The following is a 20,748-nucleotide window of genomic DNA, read 5'->3' on the forward strand; positions in this document are numbered from 1 at the left end:
GAGCCGGCGGGCACCGCGCGGAGGCGGCGGGCGGGGCCGAGCGGGGGGCGCCGGCCGAGATGACTGACAGGCGGCGCGGGGGCAGCCCGGCCGCCGTTTGGAAACAGCAGTTGGCGCCGTCCGGTTTCCCCACCGGCCTGACGCGGCGGCCCGGGAGCGCGCGAGTCGAGCGGTCGCGGGCTCTCGCTCCGCCGCGGAGACGCTGCGGCGGCTGGTGCCGCCGAAGGGGAGCTCAGCATGTCGCTGCCTCCGGAGAAGGCGTCCGAGCTGAAGCAGCTCATCCACCAGCAGCTGAGCAAGGCGAGGCGAGGCGGGGCGGGCGGCGGGGGCCGGGCTGGGGCGGGAGGCAAGCCCCGCGGAGTCGCGTCGAGCACGGCTGTGGGGCCGCAGGCCGTCGCTTCACCGGGGAGGTGGCGGCGGAGGGGCTGCCGGTGCTCTGGAGTGGAAGTGCTGCCGGTCCTCGGGGCTCAGCTGGGGCTCCGCAGCAGCCGCTTCCCGCCCGCCGCGCGCCTGTGCAGAGTGTCGGCGTCTTTCAGCCCCGCCGTGGTTCTGACACGGCAGTGTGTCCCCCAGATTCATAAAGGGTCACTCAGTTAACTCACGGTCACATATAAAAAGTTGAAAGCTGACATTTAGCCTTTGATCGTCTCCTGCAGGTCTCTGCTCTACTCTCAAAAAGCTGGTTTCGGTTGAGTGTTATTTGTGGGGAAATGCTAGCAAAGGTAATAGATAAGCAGTAGAGCTTATTTCTAGAACTTGTACTAAAAAATTCATCTTTAAAGTTTTTTTTTCCTTTTAAAAACGTTATCTTTATTCTCAGTGAATTTCGGTGACAATTTCACATTTATTGTTACTTTAGAGGTCTTTCTGAATTTAGTCTATCTACACTCATTATGATTATTATTTTTGGGGGGGCGGGTCAGTATTTTAGAAAGAGGTTAGCTAGTTGGCAATCTTTGACTGATTTGTAACGTTTTAAGTCGTAATGCGAGTTTTCTGCATAGATGGATGTCCATGGCAGGATAAGAGAAATCCTTGCTGAGACCATACGGGAAGAACTGGCACCTGATCAACAACAGTTATCAACGGAAGATTTGATCAAAGCCCTTAGACGCCGGGGAATCATTGATGATGTGATGAAAGAACTTAATTTTGTTACTGTGAGTAATCTCTTAGAGGAAAAAATTTGAGAGTCTGAGTATATTCTCATGCTTACTGCTGCTCGTAGGGTCCATATTTGGGGCCTCTCCTTTTAGTAAAACTACTTTTTAAATAAGACCAGTTTGTCTAGTAATATCCTTGTCTCAAGTATGAGCTACTCTACCCTTGAATGGAGCAGGTAGGATTATGCCTCAGTGAAATTGGAGTTATGGACCTGATTATTCCCTTTACAGTGGGAGTTTTCTCTTGTTATTTTCTAGGTCTGTAACTTTAAGTATATATATTAGTCAAATTAGTTCACTACAACCTAATTCTTTTTTACTAACATTCTATAATTTTTCTAGATTAAGCTTATTTTTAAAATAAACACATTCTTTTGGCACTGTATTTTCTAAGATGAACAAATTATCAGTTTCTTTAAGAAAATAATTGTCTGCATAAGAACCTTCAAATCTTTTCATACAAATAGGTCAGTAGTGAGGTGATAGCCTCTCAGTGCACAGATTAGTAAGTAGGTCTTCTTTTGAAACTGAGGCAATGATGAGAGACTGTGACCTCAATACCTAGGTAATATATTGTGAAAATTAGATGGACTTCATAATACACCAGGGAATAAGTGTTTTAGTACAGCATCTTTTTTTGGTTTTTGAGGTTTATTAACTCATTTGTTATAAAAATTGACCTAGTAACAGTTTCTGCTGTGTGAATGTGTCACTTCCTTATTAAAATCAGTTCTGGTCCTGGTGGAATCACAAGTCAGATGTTATATGAGGTTTGGAGAAAATTTAACCTTCTGTAAAGTGTTAAGAATTTGTTTTAGCATTCTGTGGACATGGCTTGAACATTAATTCCTTCGTGTTAGACTTTAGGAGTGACCAGTTGCATTACTGTTTTGGCAGGCTTTTCATTATTTTAACTATGCTAGGAAAGTAAGGACATTTTGAGGGGGTTTTATCCTATCTACTTTTGGTTCAGTTCTTAGTCCCATTATTGGCATTTCCTTGCTCAACTATAATTTTTGTTTTCTAATTTGTTTTGATTTTTTTCTGCCATTCTAGGATAATGTTGATCAAGAACTCCCTTCCTCTCCAAAACAACCTGTTGGCTTTACTGACAGACAATCAACGTTGTTAAAAAAAAGTATGTGTATTTCTTTTTAACATTAATTTAGATGTGGATAGTACTGCATATTGATGGGCTGTACTGTTTGGTATTTGATAGAAAACATTTTGATGTTTTTTTTCCAGAATGAAATACTTATATTTTTGTGATTAATCATCCAAAAAACTTAGATTCTATTTTGCATGAAGTATATCAGAAGATTTAATTTATAGCTGGGTAGAAGCAAAAACAGGACCACCTGTTTCTCATATTTTATTAATATATCTTATAAATTGTACAGCCTTGCTTTTTTAATGGCAGTGTAATTATCTAACAAGTATACTAGCTGAGTTGGTAATTGACTGAGTTGGTTTGTGGAGGTGAAGGAGTGTTGGATAAGCAACTAAAAAATAAAGGTATCCTAAACCTTGGCTCTGACTCCTTTCTAGCTGGGAGAAAGTAGCCAGAGTGTAAATTCAGAAAAAGATATCGTATTAGGTATCTTTTCTTTGCGGGGTACACAGGGGCCTGGTATCTAGTAAATATGTTACTCTTTATTTAGTCTTTGGTTTTATTTCTGTCAAGTTATTATTTCCTATTGTCTTGATCACATTGCTTAAGTTAATTGGCAGTTTCCTCATATATATTGCTACACTTTACAGCTAATATTGATCCAACACGGAGGTATCTTTACCTTCAGGTTTTGGGTGGAAAAGCTTTCTTGGAACATCTGCAAGAACCTGAGCCTTTACCAGGACAAGCTTGTTCAACCTTTACTTTATGTTTACATTTTCGAAACCAACGTTTTCGTTCTAAACCTGTTCCATGTGCCTGTGAACCAGATTTTCATGATGGCTTTTTACTTGAAGTACACAGAGAAAATTTAGGTAAGGAGCAATAATAAATTGCCATTTAATTTTGTAAATCTTTGTTAGGTTTTATTGCAGTACAACTTCTGCAATAAACAACTTCTGCTTACGGAGAGATTTATAATGGATGAATCTCCCAGTCTTTTGTTTTATTTTTTTTTCCCTCGCTGCTTTTTTCTACTTAAGCTACTTATACCTACCTTCTTGCTTTATTTTTTGCAAATTAGTTTTCCCTGAATATTATTTTTTGACTGTTTTAATGGTTGGTTCTTTAGTAATAAAAATTTAAATGCTTGTTAGGTGGAGAATGAGACAGGATCCTCCTCATTTATGAAAGATGGCTAGATTTATGATGTCACGTAACTTTTACAATCAAAGTTTAGATGTGAATCTATTACTCATTTTTATGACTTTAAAATTATGCTTGATTACTGTAATTATTTCACATTGTTTCTTTCTGTAAAGGTATCTTACATATTTTAGTTGTCAATATCAAAATCTTTATAACATATTTGTAAACTTAACAGTTTTATAATTATACGTTCAGAATTTTAGATTACTGAGATGGCTAATGCACTACTAAAATTTTGTTATTTTTTTACCCAGTGAAAAATGTTACCTTAATAAGGCAGTAAATGGCTTAAATTGCTAGCTCCAAGGTGCTGGATCTTTCAGTTTTGTGTAGATAATACAGTGGTTGTTTCTAGAGGTTTTGGGATAAAGGTATTTTATTCCTAAAATACCTTTATTAAAGGGGGATAATGGTATAATGGTGCCTTTATTAAAGGGAAATATTAAAGGGGAATGTTGACATATTTGAAGGCCTTTTATTGTGGTAGCATATATTATTTATGTACTTTTGAAGAGCAGACTTACCTCTTAGAGGTCAGAAAACACCAATATGCGTTAAGTAACTAGGTAACTTGTCACAGTTCCACCAGTCCTCTCAAAAGTTAGTGATACAGATAGGACTGTACTTTTATTCCCAGTCTGTAGCATGCTTCCTGAGGCATTGCCAACTTGCTCTGTTTGATTTTATTTGTTTATTATTAGTATCCTTTTCAATGAAAGTATTCTTTTACGTTGGTCTAACTGGATATGTAATGTGGTGTAATTTTTTTTTTGTTTATGTTGCTAGGTGATGGAACTAGAATGGCTGATTCAACAACAATGTTATCAATAAGTGACCCAGTTCATATGGTGCTAATCAAAACAGACATATTTGCCGAGACCACTTTAGTAGCATCCTATTTTCTTGAATGGCGATCGGTTTTGGGCTCAGAAAATGGAGTGACCAATCTTACTGTGGAACTTATGGGTGTAGGTATGATGATTAATATCACTGTTACCTTTTTATAGCCACAGTTGGTTTGTAAGTACATTTTACATTTTAACAATGCCTTTGTAAGCCAAGGGGGAAACGTGTAAAAAGAGTTTCATTGGAATTACAGTTGGACTCCAGTATTATAGTTTTAGGAAATGTCTTGAGTAGTGTGAGTATAGAACTTCACAGTCACTCTGGCCTTGTCTAAAGGAAAAATTTTTTTTCTGTGAGATGCATAAAGAAATTTTGACGGCTTTTTTCCTCCAAATTTATTTGCTATAAGGAAAGTTAAGATTCTTCACACACGCACGAATGCACTCACCCATACGTGACAACCTCCATCCTAGCACAGCCCAGAATACTGCGCATCCCATCAGTGCCAGGGCCTTCCTGTACCAGCGGTTCTTGCAGAACATGGAGTAGGTATTCTTCTAACCTTTTACAGGTGGCAAAGGGGCTCAAAGAAGGGCTAATTTGCTCAATGTCAGTATCAATGGTAGTATTGTTTGAGAACGGAGATGGTACCTGTCTTGTCACCATTGTTTTCCTGGACTCTTGCATGCTACCTGATATGTAATACATATTTGCTAGTGGAATGAAAAAATAAAACCTGCACTGTTTTAAACACTACATATTATGCAACTACTGGGTTGATCAAAAAGATCTTATGGAAAAACCTGGACGAACCTTTTGGCTGACCCAATACCTGTGGTATTGAAATTAGGTTACAGAGTTAAACTTGGCCAGTGGATAATAGAGCTTTAGTAATTTAGATTTTGATAAGTTAGAACCCAGAATACATTTTTCCATAAGTAAATAGTAGGGAGAAAGCTCTATGTAGGAGATTTTTTTTAAAATATATTTATTTATTTATTTATTTGGCTGTGCTGGGTCTTAGTTGCGGCATGGGGGATCTAGTTCCCTGAGCAGGGATTGAACCTGGGGCCCTTGCATTAGGAGTGCAGAGTCTTAACCACTGGACCACCAGGGAAGTCCCAGGATATTTATTCTCAAAAGAGATACCTTTTATTTGTTTTCAAATATAGACCTAACACAATAGTCATAGAATGACCAGAAAATTTCTGATTCATCAAAGAAATATTAAATAATTCTGGCGTGAAGTATATTTGTTTTCTAATTCTTTAGATCCAGGCATGGATTAAAAATTTGTACTCACATGTGAAAAATGGGAAGGGATAAGTGGAAATTACTCTATGTGACAAAATGTATAAATATTTTCTGAGAATGAGGTGTTAACAGTTGCTTTGTACTCAGCCATAAAAAGGAATGAAATTGGGTCATTTGTAGAGACGTGGATGGACCTAGAGAGTGTCATACAGAGTGAAGTAAGCCAGAAAGAGGAAAACAAATACCGTGTAATAGTGCATATATGCAGAATCTAGAAAAATGGTACAGATGATCTTATTTGCAAAGCAGAAATAGAGACACAGACGTAGAGAACAAATGTATGGATACCAAGGCGGGGTGGGATGGGAGGAATTGGGAGACTGGGATTGACACATATACATTATTGATACTAAAAAAAAGAACAAGAAGAAAAAACCAGTTGCTTTGACTTTGTCTTTAATGAAGATAAAAATCAAGAATCATAAATTCTTTAGGTCTGAAAAGTCCTTTAAAATGTGATTTGGAAGCTAAGAAAATAGGTAATCTCCTTATAACTAGATAAAGGCCTTTGAACAAAATAAAAACTAATTTGATTTGGTTCATTTTTAATATGAATATTAAAGGTGACATTAAATATTATCTTTATTCCATGTAAGTGGTAAAGTACAAAAATTCTTAAATTATTTTGGTTAAACTTTGATTGACTAAATATATATAGTATTAAAACTTCTGAAGTTACATTTATTTACATTTACAGGCACAGAATCAAAAGTTTCTGTGGGAATTTTAAGTATAAAACTTGAGATGTACCCACCACTCAATCAAACATTATCTCAGGAAGTAGTGAACACACAGGTAAATAATCCTGAATTTCTCTTCTTTGTGTGTGTGTTTTCATAGTAGTATATTTACCTGTTAATTGTAGAAAGTGTTCTCTTTTTAGAAAATTATCATTTATTAGTTTTAAGCAAGAGAAGGACAATATGACTCATTATTTAAAAATTTTTGTCTGGGGTCAAAAATGGTGGCTCTGACTATTGTATGGAGACTGGATTGTCCTGGGAAGTGTGAGAACAGGGAGACCAGTTAGGCCCTTACAGACAAGAGATGGTGGTGTCTTCGATTAGGGTACTGGTAACGATGGAGGAAATGCAGAGATTTGTTACATATTTGAAGTAATAAATTAAGCAGAATGAATATAAATTGATATATATTTTTTAAATTTCAAGCTTGCTTTGGAACGTCAGAAAACTGCAGAGAAAGAGCGGTTATTTCTTGTGTATGCTAAGCAGTGGTGGAGAGAATATTTGCAAATTCGACCCTCACACAATTCACGGCTGGTTAAGATTTTTGCACAGGTTTGTAAGTTGTATGAGAAAAGCTTCACCCCTGTATTTGAGATTTACTGTTGTAAATGTAAATTTCATTTAACTTGAATTTGTAAAATGTATTTATTCCAGACAAATGAAAGTTTATTTATAAAATAGAATGCTGATTTTGTAGTACTCTCTTACAGTAGTAAGTAGGTGAGTGACATAACACAATCTTTGTTTTATTTTGGTTTTCTTTTTCAATTGTTTTTCTAAACCTTTTTTTTTTTTTTTTTTTTGCGGTATGCGGGCCTCTCACTGTTGTGGCCTCTCCCGTTGCGGAGCACAGGCTCTGGACGCGCAGGCTCAGCGGCCATGGCTCACGGGCCCAGCCGCTCCGCGGCATGTGGGATCTTCCCGGATCGGGGCACGAACCCATGTCCCCTGCATCGGCAGGCGGACTCTCAACCACTGCGCCACCAGGGAAGCCCTAAACCTTTTTTGAATATATTTGATTTAAACTAGATGAAAACTCATTTTGTTTAACTTGGAGTGTGTCCTTGATAGATACTTTGTACTAAATAAGTACTGGGACACTTTGCAATTTATATATAAATTCAACTTTCATGTGCAGAATTAGGAGTGTAGGCATGTATTTTTTTGTTAGGGTACTTTTTTAAGGCAAACAATATTACATGTAATAATTTTATTTAACCCAGATCTCTAAGCTGGTGACCAGCAATATTTTACAGCAATTTAGTTATGTATCTCTGCCTCTATTGTTTATTTTTATTATAATTTTAAAATATTTATTTATTTTTATTTGGCTGTGCCAGGTCTTAGTTGGGCACGTGGGATCTTTAGCTGCAGCATGTGGGATCTAGTTCCCTAACCAGGGATCGAACCTGGGCCCTCTGCCTTGGGAGCGCAGAGTCTTAAATGCTGGACCACCAGGGAAGTCCCTCTGCCTCTACTTTTTCTGTATCCTAAGCCCGTTTTCTCTTATTAATGAACCAACATAAGATAAATGATCAGATCCATTTGTTTTTTTTTAACAACTTCTGAGGAACCATTCAAATATTTTATATGTATTCAGCCTCGAGTAGGTGCTTTCATATGAGTATAGTGTATTTTGGGTAGTATTTCTCAGGTCCTATACATTTGTCTAGCTTTAACCTACATTCCCTGGATTTTAGAACAGGCTAAAAATGGTTCAGTTTCTAGGTGAGGAGCTTGAGAATGGGAAACCTAGTTGACTGGTGGTGGAAATGCGGGAAGTGGCTTCCGACTTTCCAGTAGTGTTATCTATACGTTGAATGACTGGGCAGGTGACGTCAGGACAAGGGTGAAGAGAAACCAGTTGAGGTATAACTGGCTCCCTGCTGTTTATATAGTCTAGGGTGTGGTTATTCACCGCCCTGTGGAATCCCGGACCAGAGAGGGGACCTGCACAGGGAGGGAGGAAGGAAGTGGATCGGAGAAATGGCACATGGAAGAGCTGAATAATGTCCTGTTGTGTATACATACACACCACACCTTCTTTATCCATTCACCCCTTGATGGACACTTAGGTGTTTCCATAACTTGGCCGTTGTGAATAATGCTGCAGTGACCTGGGATGGGTGTGCAGGTATCTCTTTGAGATGCTGATTTCAGTTGCTTTGGATGTACATCCAGGAGTGGGATTGCTGGGTCGTATAATGGTTTAAGTTCTTACTGTCACAGGCTTTGGAGTCAGATGGCTCAGTGTTTGAATCCTGGCTCTGTTGTATAATAGCTGTAGCTTCAGTTTCTTTAACTTTATTTCTTTTTTATTTTATTTATTTATTTTTGGCTGCGTCGGGTCTTCGTTGCTGTGCGCCAGCTTTCTCTAGTTGCAGCAAGCGGGGGCTATTCTTCGTTGCAGTGTGCGGGCTTCTTATTGTGGTGGCTTCTCTAGTTGCAGAGCATGGGCTCTAGGTGTGTGGGCTTCAGTAGTTGTGGCACAAGGGCTCAGTAGTTGTGGCATGAGGACTCAGTAGTTGTGGCACATGGGCTTAGTTGCTCTGCATGTAGCTTTAGTTTCTTTATCGATGAAATGAAAATAATAAGAGATGTTATGAGGATTAAAAGAAAAATTGCATGCACAACACTCAGCAGCCTAGTGCTGCGTGTAAGGTGAGCACTCAAGAAGTGGTGTCCAGAATTACTTTCTCTCATTAATGTATTCTAAGAAAAAGTGTTAAAATTGGGAATGATTAACCTGTCATTACAGATAATGTTTTCCCCTTCTCCTCCAGGATGAAAATGGGATAAATAGACCAGTCTGTTCTTATGTTAAACCACTTCGAGCTGGGAGGCTTCTGGATACTCCAAGGCAAGCAGCAAGATTTGTTAATGTCCTTGGTTATGAAAGAGCCCCTGTTATCGGAGGAGGAGGTAAACAGGAACAGTGGTGCACTCTGCTGGCCTTTCTCTGTAGAAACAAGGTATCCTACACACATAATAGAACTAAAAACCAGTACATCATAGTTATTGCGAGTTTATGATATATTTGTAAAAGAATTAACTTCGGAAAAAAGTACGTATTGTCAATTTGAACAAGTCAGGGTCTTGTTTTCATCATTTTCCTTAACATTTAAATGTCAGTACATTAAAAAAAACTTCACATCTTTATTTTCTCATGTAATTTCTTATTTAACATAATGTGATTTTTGTGAGGTGTAGGGACCTGCAAGTACTATAGTGTCAGAAACCAAGGTGGAGAGGTAAACAGTGAATTAGATATAGCACCAAGACCAGAACCATGGTCTTTTAGTACTATTCATGCATTAAAATTTGCTTAGATGGTACTTTTTTTTTTTTAAAGAGAAAATGGCAGTTACAAAATGAATATGGAAAAAAATGTTGTATTGCACGGTATTTAGTTTCAAATATAAGTATATATTTAAGAATTTGTGTATATATATTGATGTTGAACGTAAATTAATTGATTTCAGTAAACTAATTTTATATATTATGGTATATTTTCTGATTTTCTGTGTTCTAAAAATTTTGATGATATTATGAAAACAAGACTATAGCATTCCAACTCTGTTGAAACACAACAGAAAAAATAAATTTCTTTAATGTATTATTGTTTTGAAATAATTTTTAGTCTGAAGTTGTGTATAATAGTACATATGGGTATTCACAAGGCAAAGCTTATACATTGGAAGAAACCATTTAGATTAGAGATTCATTTGTCAATTGGAAAGATTTTTAAAGACAATTGAAAACAGTTAAACATTACTTATCAAAAAAATTATTTTGATTTATTCCCAAGTTGTAGTTCCCAGAAGTTGTATGTATGGATTTAAACTTAAAATAAAAATTTCAAATATAGTAGGAATGGTACATATTTTAAATTATTATCTAAATAATTCTTTTGTAAAACAAATAATCACCCCCTTTGATTCTCTGTTTTATTTTCTTTACCTGAGTTTATTTGAAGAGATAGCACAGCTTGACTTAGAAGTTTGAAAATTATTTAAAATATTTTTCTTGCACAAACAATAGCTTTACAACAGTAAAGGTGAAATTTTACCCATAATTCTATTTTTCATCTATTTTTATATTTTTATGTTTCTCTCCTGTGTATATATGATTTTTTCCATAATTATAATTGATATAAATAAAAATTTGTGCCCTGCTTTTATAAATTAGCATTATGCTTTGAACATTTTCCTATGTGTTGCTACAGTCATTATGATCTCCTTCTTTTAATGGCTGAATAAAGTTTTCATGAGTTGATATACAAGATCTGCTTAACTGTTTTGCTGTCATAGGATCTGTTTTGCCATCATAGGAACTGCTTCTTTTGGCTAAGTTAGGCTTGCTTCCAATTTTTTTGATATCACTGTGAATGAATTTTTGCATTGAATGTCTTTGGTTGTATTGTTATTTTTCTTTTGAAATTTTTTTCTAATACAAAATCTCATGTATAGAAATAACTGGGTCTAAAAGGTTAGATATTATATTTTTCAAAAGTCAGTTTAACAATTATAAGATGCTATTTGTTTTATTATTGTTAATTAAAAGACAGCAGTGTAGAGCCACTAATGCAAAATTTGGGGGGAAAGAAATCATCCCTCATTCTAGCACTGAACTCAATAGTTATTTTTGCTTTTGTATATTACCTGTAGTCCTACACTTAAATATATATCTTCATATAATTATAGCCTTACTGTTAATTAATTTTAATACCTTTTTCACAGAAAATGTCAGATATTTTCTATTATTTTTGTTGTTTCATAATTTTTTAAATTGTGAAAGTAATATAACATTATCAAAGAGAGTTTAGACAAGAGAAGGGGAAACTATATATATATAATCTATGCTAATTGTAGCTATTGTTGGTGTTCTGTTGTTCTTTTATCCAATCATTTTTTTCTATGTATGTATTTCCTTAAAACGATCATGTATAGATACTTTAATTCATTGTTTTAATTTAAGTTTGAGTATTTTCCCGTTTATTTTCATTTCCTACTATATGATTTGTCAGCTTGTGTGTTCATGCCCTTTAGCTATTTATCTTTAAATTCTTACTGCTTTCCTTCTATGTTGTATGAGTTCTTTATAAACTTTGGAATCTTAAAGTGTACATATTATGACTATCAGATTTGTAGGCACTGATTTTGTAAAATAGGTGCTTTTAAAATTTGTATGTTCTTTTTTCCCCTCATTGTTTTAGCTTAACACTGGACTAATGATTAAAAGTGAAAATTTAATAATACTTTTTAATTGCAATTTTGTATTTAAATATTTAAAGAGGAAACAATATGAAGGAGTAAATAGTTAACTTTACTTCCTTTCATTTCCAGGGAGACTGTGAAGACCATGCCAACCTCCTGTGCAGCCTCCTTCTCGGATATGGGCTGGAAGCCTTTGTCTGTGTCGGGACAAAGGCCAAGGGAGTGCCCCACGCATGGGTTATGACGTGTGGGACTGATGGAACCATCACTTTTTGGGAGAGTTTAACAGGACACAGGTTTGTCAGCTAAGTTTATAAGGATATTAACATGAAGGTGTAAATATTGTAAACTATAGGTTCTTTGTTTGTATTGATGATACTCAAAGACACGTATTGATAATTTTGGTTATGTAAAAAATTAAGTAAGATAGCTAGGAACTAAACTCTAAGAAAATTTGTACACCTAAAATGTTCTTTAAAAACATGATATTAATAAAAAATGAATTATGTTTATTTTTAATTTTGTGTAATTGGCTTATGTTTTTTCTTTTCTTTTTTTTTGGCCGTGCGTGCCACGTGGCGTGCGGGATCTTAGTTCCCCGAGAAGGGATCCAACCCGTGCCCCCTGCAGTGGAAGTGTGGAGTCTTAACCACTGGACCACCAGGGATGTCCCGGCATATGTTTTTCCTGATGATTGTCCCTAAGCCTAAAAATACAAGTTGTAAATCATTTCTTTTGAAAATTTGATGTGGTTACCAACTCTGTGTTGGTAAATCCACTGTACTTTTTTTCAGTGTCATCAGATTTTGAAAGAGCGAAATGTTCCCTCCTTCCTAGAACATTCTCTTCCTTAGCTTCTCTCGTAGCACTGTGTTTCACTTTTCATTATTCCTCTTTGGCTGTTCTTGGTTTTCCTTCATTTTATCTTCAAATGTGGGAGTTCCTGAAGACACAGCCCTGGGCCCTCTTCTCATTTTCCTGGGTTTTCTTTTTCCTTGGTTGATAATCATTTTAGTTAGTTGTACCTAAAAATGTGTAACTAAATTATTCTGTTATCTGATAAATGTTTTTGATCTTAATGCTATACACAGAATATGTTCTTGTGTTAAAGGAATAAAATTGGTTCTATATCATAAGATGTGCCATACAGTTAACATAGAGTAATCAAATTGTGGAAATAGAAGAAGGAAAAACAAGTATTAAACTGTAGTCCTGGGAAATAGTTATGACCTTAAGTGTTAGAATAATTTTTTTCCTCAATAAGCTGCTGTTGTCTTAATTTTTAAGTTCTTATTATATAAAATTATGATTAACCTTTTTTAGGTACCTCCACAAACCTACCAGTCCTGATGAGCCTTCAGCTGCTGAACAGCCCAAACCGTTGTACCCGTATCGAACAATCGGTTGTGTTTTCAATCATCAGATGTTCCTGGGAAACTGTCAGCCCTCTGACTCAGTAGAAGGCTGTGTGTTTGATTTGAATGATGAGTCCAAATGGAAACCCATGAGTGAGGAAGCAATTAAATCCGTGTGTGCTCCAGGGGCCACCACGTCCCTTCCTCCCTTCCCTCCACTGTGTGCGTCCATGATCGATGCTTCAGTGACAAGCAATGAAATTGAAATGCAGCTCAGGCTACTCGTGTCGGAACACAGGAAGGTAATTAACACTGACGTTTGTGCTTTCGTGCAGTTTTTTCATTTGTTTATGTATTTAATAATTTTGGGGGGGGCATGTAAAATAGTGCCAATCAATATTCTAGCCCTAAACAAAGCAAATTCAATCCCTTCCTTTATGCAGCTTGTAGTTTTGAAAATCATGAGAGTAAAGTTCTGATATTCAAAAATTTCTAAACTCACCAATACTTCGAGAATTTATTACTTCCTTCTAGAAATGAAGAACGGTGGACTTGTTCAGACTTTTGTGAATTTGGATTTCCTCTTTTTAAAGTTCAAATAATTTCCCATTGAAAATATTGGGTTAATTTTTTTCATATTCATTTTTTTCCAGGTTTGTTTAGTTTGTTTTGTTTTTCTATTACATTAAAGTAGGTAGATGTAAGATGGTATCCTCATTGTGTCTTTAATTTGCATTTCCCTGGTTACTAATGAGATCAAGCTTCTTATTAGTCATTTAGATTTCTTTTGTAAAGGGCCTTAAAGGAAACATAAAAAGAACTAATCATAAAGGAAAAGATTAGTATATTTTAAGAACTTACGTTCATCAAAAGAAATCATTAAGGGAGTGAAAAAGCAGCCTTGGAGTGGGAAAAGTTATTTGCCACACATATAACCAACAAAAGACTAGAGTCCAAAACTTCTGCAGAAGATTGATTTCTAATTCACCTTTTGGGATTCCCTAGTAGACTCCCCACCTTGGATGAGCCCTGATACTCATGTTCCTTGAGACCATCAAAGGCAAGCTGATTATCAAGTATGTTCTCTGGGCTCCCAATTACTCTTAGTTTTGGCCTCTAAAATCTTACCTACTTGCCAACTCCTCAAAGCATTTAGGAATATGTTTTGGGAAGTATTTAATGTGGCATCTGTAGTGTGTTTGCAGCAATAGGTGGGTCAGGGCCCCAGCTCACTGCACCGCTGGAAGCCAAAGCCCCTGCCTTGTGCCCTCCATTGCTTGTATTGCCTTTTAGTTTTCTTAGCTCCTGTTCACAAATGAAACCGATATTTTATTACATTATAAGAGTTACCTTGTATAGAAAAAGAAAACAAAACTGAGCCGGATGCCGTTGATGATCACTAGCTAAGTTAGTGGTGTCTGTAAACCAGCAATTGGGATTCCGAGGAAAAGTATAGGTGCTCATAGACCTTGGAATCACTTGAAACCAGTTGAAACTGAATGTGAAATTAGATCTGTTATGATAATCAAAATATTTAGAATTTTGAGTTTGTTTGTAACATTAAAAAAAATCACGTGTCTAGATAGCAATAGTTCATTTGATATTATAAATGACATTAGAATTGCCTTCAACATGTTTTAAGTTTCCTGAGGGCCTAAAGCCTGTGCTCTTCGGTACCTTTTACAGAATAAATGCTTGGTAAATATTTGAGTTTAATTATATATGCAATTTGTTGACTTTTCTCCCATACTACAGTTGAATTTATGGTGGGAGCAATCAAATTAAGCAGATTCAATCTTGCTAACTCTTTAAAGCTAAATAAAATGTGACCTCAGGGCTTCCCTGGTGGCGCAGTGGTTAAGAGTCCGCCTGCCGATGCAGGGGACAGGGGTTCGTGCCCCGGTCTGGGAAGATCCCACATGTCACGGAGTGGCTGGCCCCATGAGCCATGGCCACTGAGCCTGCGTATCTGGAGCCTGTGCTCCTCAACGGGAGAGGCCACAACAGTGAGAGGACCGCGTACCGCAAAAAAAAAAAAAGTGACCTCAGAATTCAGTGACACTGTGTCTTCCGCAGTAGGATGATTCCTTATGGTCTTGTGGACATTAAGGAAGTACAGGATTTGGAGCCTTCACTAACATCATTGCATTGGCCGATTTTTGTTGTTTCTCTAAGAAGTAAAACCTGATACCTGTGGTTCCTTTTATAATTTTTACTTCTGTGTATCCTTATTATCATAGGAAATTAAGAAAATTATGACAGGTTTTAAAAATCTTTTGGCATACATTAAAATAATCAATTATTAAAATAATCAGTAAAATAATCAATTTCCCTTTCGATTGCTGTAGGATCTTGGCCTCACTACTGTTTGGGAAGACCAGCTTTCCTATCTCTTATCACCAGCTCTGGCATCTTATGAATTTGAGCGTACAACCAGTATATCTGCGGGCAATGAAGAATTTCAGGACGCCATCAGGAGGGCTGTACCTGATGGTCACACATTTAAAGGGTTCCCGATACACTTTGTGTATAGAAATGCGCGGCGCGCCTTTGCCACATGTCTTCGGTAGGTGGATTGTGACATCACAGATATTTCTGACTTAATCTCAGCCATCAGTATGGTTCTCATTTAGGAATGACTTCAGAGTCACACAGGCAGCTCTTATGATGTATCCTCCTGCCACAGGTTGTGATTCATTAGGACCGGAATGTAGCTCTAGAGAGTTCGGGATAATTTTCCCAATGGTTTTGGTCAATCTAGTTGAGGATCACTGATGTTATCTAGCGTCACTTTAAAAATTTATAGACTATGAGGAAATAGTTTATAATTTGAATAGTTTCACCAAAATTACAGAGCCATTGGTAGCAGAGACAGGATTTTTAAAAATCATTTTTTTAAACATCTTTATTGGAGTATAATTGCTTTACAATGGTGTGTTAGTTTCTGCTGTATAACAGAGTGAATCAGCTATACGGATACATATATCCCCATATCTCCTCCCTCTTGCATCTCCCTCCCACCCTCCCTATCCCTAAAAATCATTTAAAATACTGACTTTCTTGGGAATAAGAAAGTAAAACCTAAATTCATTTCTTAATTGAATACATTTTCTTTCTTCTGTAGGTCTCCTTTCTGTGAAGAAATAATCTGTTGCCGTGGAGACCAGGTGCGACTGGCAGTTCGTGTCCGAGTGTTTACTTACCCTGAATCTGCATGTGCTGTTTGGATCATGTTTGCTTGTAAATATCGCTCAGTACTATAGGACTAACTAACATTTCTATAAGAATATACCTGTATTTTATTGGAATTTTACACATTGTATTGATACATTACTAGCTGTTTAGAGGTTCATTATTTTAAAAATCACAGTCTGGCTTGGATGTCATATTTCACTTTTGTATATACCTGACTAATAATGTTTGAAAAAAATGATGTGTGTATTTAAAAATTAAGGTTGAAAAACTTGTATAAATCTGAGTAGAAGTTAGTATAAATTAAGTGTGTATCCTATTTTAATAAATGCTACTTTGTTTGTAGGTAGTCAGTAGTTTAAATATGAATATAAAATTTACTCAGTTTTCTTTACATTAACAGGTAATCAGAAAGTTATTTGTCTAAGGGTTTGAGCCATAGTAAAATTAATATGATTATTATTTTTCATAGATTAATGGGATTATTTTATATAAGTTAGGAGACTTTAACTTCACAACAGATTTATTTATTACATAGGTGAAAATACATTTTGATGAATTTACCACTTTTGTGGTTTACCCATAACCATAGGGATATTTGTGACTTTCCAGAGAGTTATGGGAAGATATGGATGCAGGAGCAGGGAAAAAACTCGTACCAGAAAAGCATAAATATTAGTAACAAAACAACCTGCACTTGAAAGTACACAAATAATTTATAAATATTTGTTAGTCTGATTCATTATAAAAGTGAATTGGGTATTTTAGAAAAAATTTATCATACCCTTTTGTTATGATGTTGAGAAATTGTTTTCTGTAATTAATATTGTCAGTCTGTTGCTGGCTGATTTTCTGTGGTCAGAGGATTCATTACTAGCCTCTCATGGAGTCCATCTTCTGAAACCACAGTTTTTCTTTCTTTATTTTTCCATTTGTGGTAAAAACATCGATGTATATGTGATAAATCTAAATCAGAATTGTGTGTGAGGCCACTGAAAAATAAGCCTCTGTGAGCGCCTCCATGCCAACGTTTGATTTTAAATTGAGCACAGTGAGCATTGAAGAAAGAGGCTGTAGCAGTTTGACTGTAAGAAGCTGCCTGACAGATTACTTTGCAGGTCCGTCAGCCTCTCTGCACAGCTCTCGGTTCAGTTCCTTCTCCTGCTGGGCTTCTTAAGAAAGTGACTGTGTACTGTTGGCTGTGCAAGTTATTCTTTTCATCACTTTAATACACCGTCACAAATAAGATGATTTAATGTTTTAAAAATTACAATCTAAAGATATCCTAAAATTTACTTTTTGTTTTATTTTTACATATGATAACTTTATGATTTCACTTGTTTAAAAAGTCTGAAAATATCCCTCCTGTATCAATTTTTATTGAGAACAATCAGGAGTTTCTTGAGAGACTGACATGACTTTAGAGGATTAGCGAGATATGAGTTAGACTTTTACTCTGTTGCTGGAATTACTCACAAAGCTATTGACAGAGAAATTGGCTTGTAGTTTTCAACTTCTGGAACACACTCTTTATGAGGCATGTACTAAGAGGCAGACTGTATAATATATGAGATCAAGGCTGTGTTGTTATCTTTGAGGCTGGGCTTTCTGCCTTATTGTGACAGAGTAACACAGGTACTTATAATGCGCCTTTGGTGTAAATTCTAAAATAAATTTCCTTTTTATGCACTTTAATAGAGTCTGGCATGAATTAATATTTTCCTTTAAAGATGGTTTATTTCCAAATATTATTTCAGTCCTTTTATCACTAGAATTCTGCTATTCTTCTTACTAATAATTTTTCTTTTTAAAAATTAAATTTACCTTGTATATTTAGCTCTGTCATAAAAATTGTTTTTCTATTAAAATTGTAAACTTTTTTTAATATAATGCTTCTATTGTGTTCTTTTTAAAAAATATTTATTTATATATTTATTTGGTTGTGCTGGGTTGTTTTTTTTTAACATCTTTATTGGAGTATAATTGCTTTACAGTGGTGTGTTAGTTTCTGCTTTATAACAAAGTGAATCAGCTATACGTATACATATATCCCCATATCTCCTCCCTCTTGTGTCTTCCTTCCACCCTCCCTATCCCACCCCTCTAGTTGGTCACAAAGCACCGAGCTGATCTCCCTTTGCTATGCATCTGCTTCCCACTAGCTATCTATTTTATATTTGGTAGTATATATAAGTCCATGCCACTTTCTCACTTCGTCCCGTGCTGGGTCTTAAGTTGCAGGAGGTGGGCTCCTTTAGTTGCAACTCGCTGGCACCTTAGTTGCAGCAGGTGGGCTCCTTAGTTGTGGCATGCGAACTCTTAGTTATGGTATGTATGCATGTGGGATCTAGTTCCCTGGCCAGGGATTGAACCCAGGCCCCCTGCGTTGGGAGTGCAGAATCTTAACCACTGCACCACCAGGGAAGTCCCTGATGTGTTCTTTTTGACAATATGTGCACTAACGTAGTTCTCTCTACATATGTAATATATAATAGATAGGTATATTTATTTCATAGAATATCAGAAACCTAGAAACTTCATTAGTCAAGCATGAACTTGTTGAATAAAACTTAACTAAATTCAGTTTCAACTAACTGAACACTCCAGGTGCCTTTAAGATATTTTCTAGTATTGAGGTATACATTTTTAGCTATGATCTGCAAAAGCATCTATAACCTGGCAGTTCTGGAAGGTATACACATTTGAAACCCATTTTTTCTACTTCTTAACAAAGATAAGAGTTGAGCCAAATGACCTGAAGGCTTATATCTGAAAATAATATATCTCATAAAGTAGTATCCTGTGCCAGATATCTCACCATTGGAAGACATTAGTTATGAACCATGAATTGCTTAAACTAATTCAAACTTCTGGTTTCATGCTCTACTAAACAAGAAAATAGCTTAGGTTAGACTACAGTTTGCAGTTTCATATTTTTTTTTAACTCAGATAACAATTTTGTACTTTCTACTTAAGTAGATAAGTATAGGAGTTAGATCTGTTTTTTAACATGCACCTACATGTTATACCAATGAAAGTAGCATTGCTTTCCAGCAGTTGGTAGTTAAGAAATCATCTGAGACTAGCCAAAGCGTATATAAAATCTTAACAAAATAACCAAACACATGAGCTAGAAGCCATCCAATTTTGAAGAACTTTAACATATAGTTTATAGCATATTATACATCTAGAGCACAACTTCAGTTATAATTACAAATGCATGTTCCTGTTGTGCTGGTCTCTTCTGTTGTGTTGGTACCATACATTTTGATTATCACTACTGTGTTGTAAGTTTTGAAATTGGGAAGTGTGAGAGTTCCAACTTTGTCCTTTTTCAAGATTGTTTTGGCTATTCTGGGTCCTTTGCAATTCCATATGAATTTTAGAATCAGCTTGTCAATTTCTACAAAAAGGCAGGCAGGATTCTATGTTGCCTTGAATTTGTGCCTTGCTTTGGGTAGTATCACCATCTTAATAATGTTAAACCTTACGATTCATGAGCATGGGTTGTTTTCACATTTATTTTAAATCTAATTTCCTTCAACAATGTTTGTAGTTTTCAGAGTGTAAGTTTTGTACTTCTTTTGTTAAATTTATTCCTATTATTCTTTTTGATGCTATTGTAAATGGATTTTTTCCCTTAATTTTATTTTGCATTGTTCATTGAAGGTGTATAGAAATACAATTTATTTCTGTATATTGATGTATCCTGCAACCTTGCTGAACTCACTTGTTAGTTCTAATAGTTTTTTTCTTTTGGTAGATTCCTTAGGATTTTCTTTATACACAATCAAGTTATCTGCAAGGAGAGATAGTTTTACTTCTTTTCCGATCTGGATGTATTTACTTATTCATTCACTTATTTGCCTAATTGCCCTGGCTGGTAGCCCCAAGCACAATGTTGAATAGAAGTGGTGAAAGCGGACATCCTTGTCTTATTCATGATCTCAGGGGAATCATCTAGTCTTTCACCATTAAGTGTGATGTTGACTGGTTTTTTCATTGATGCCCTTTATTAGGTTGAGGGAGTTCCATTTTACTCCTTTAAAAAATTTTTATAACAAAAGGGTACTGGGTTTTGTCAAATACTCTTTCTGTGTCTCTTGAGACGATCATGTGATTTTTGTTTCTTATTCTATTGATATGGTGTATTACATGAATTAATTATCAAATGTTAAACCAACCGAATTTCTGGGACAAATTGTACTTGGTCAAGGTGTATAATTCTTTTTATATGTTGCTATGTTCAGTTCGCTAGTACTATTTTGTTGAGGATTTTTGTGTCCATATTCATAAGCGATACTGGTTTGTAGTTTACTTTCCTTGTGATGATGTCTTTGATTTTGGTATCAGAGTAATACTGGTCTCATAAAATGAGTTGGAAGTGTCCCCCCCCGCCCCCCGCTTCTATTTTTTGGGAAGAGTTTGTGAAAATTTTTTGTCATTTCTTACTTTAATTGGTAGAATTTGGAAGCCATCTGGGCCTGGGTGTTACGTTGTGTAGTTTTTTGATTACTAAGTCAATCTCTTCAGGTGTTATAGGTCTATGCAGATTGTCTATTTTTCTTCTTAAGGCAGTTTTGGTAGTTTGTGTCT

At 36.1% G+C, this 20,748-nt stretch overlaps 1 protein-coding gene across 3 annotated transcripts; it reads left to right on the forward strand.

The window, feature by feature from the left end:
* Positions 1-237: 237 nt before the first annotated feature.
* Positions 238-16,223, forward strand: CEP76 (centrosomal protein 76; the record flags this gene model as incomplete). 3 transcript variants are annotated; one of them, XM_079718012.1, is made up of 12 exons in its annotated part: positions 238-300; positions 1,005-1,160; positions 2,220-2,301; positions 2,895-3,149; positions 4,270-4,455; positions 6,341-6,438; positions 6,813-6,941; positions 9,173-9,361; positions 11,735-11,901; positions 12,929-13,262; positions 15,309-15,526; positions 16,085-16,223. In XM_079718012.1, the coding sequence occupies 12 exons, from the start codon at positions 238-240 to the stop codon at positions 16,221-16,223; spliced, it is 2,016 nt and encodes a 671-aa protein (XP_079574138.1). The 3 variants fall into 3 exon arrangements, with proteins under 3 accessions (XP_079574138.1, XP_079574139.1, XP_079574140.1); XM_079718013.1 differs by having other exon boundaries at positions 2,925-3,149; XM_079718014.1 differs by lacking the exon at positions 2,895-3,149.
* Between the last annotated feature and the right edge of the window lie 4,525 nt (positions 16,224-20,748).

This window comes from Hyperoodon ampullatus, assembly GCF_949752795.1.
Source record: "Hyperoodon ampullatus genome assembly, chromosome: 13".
Classification (NCBI taxonomy): domain Eukaryota; kingdom Metazoa; phylum Chordata; class Mammalia; order Artiodactyla; family Ziphiidae; genus Hyperoodon; species Hyperoodon ampullatus.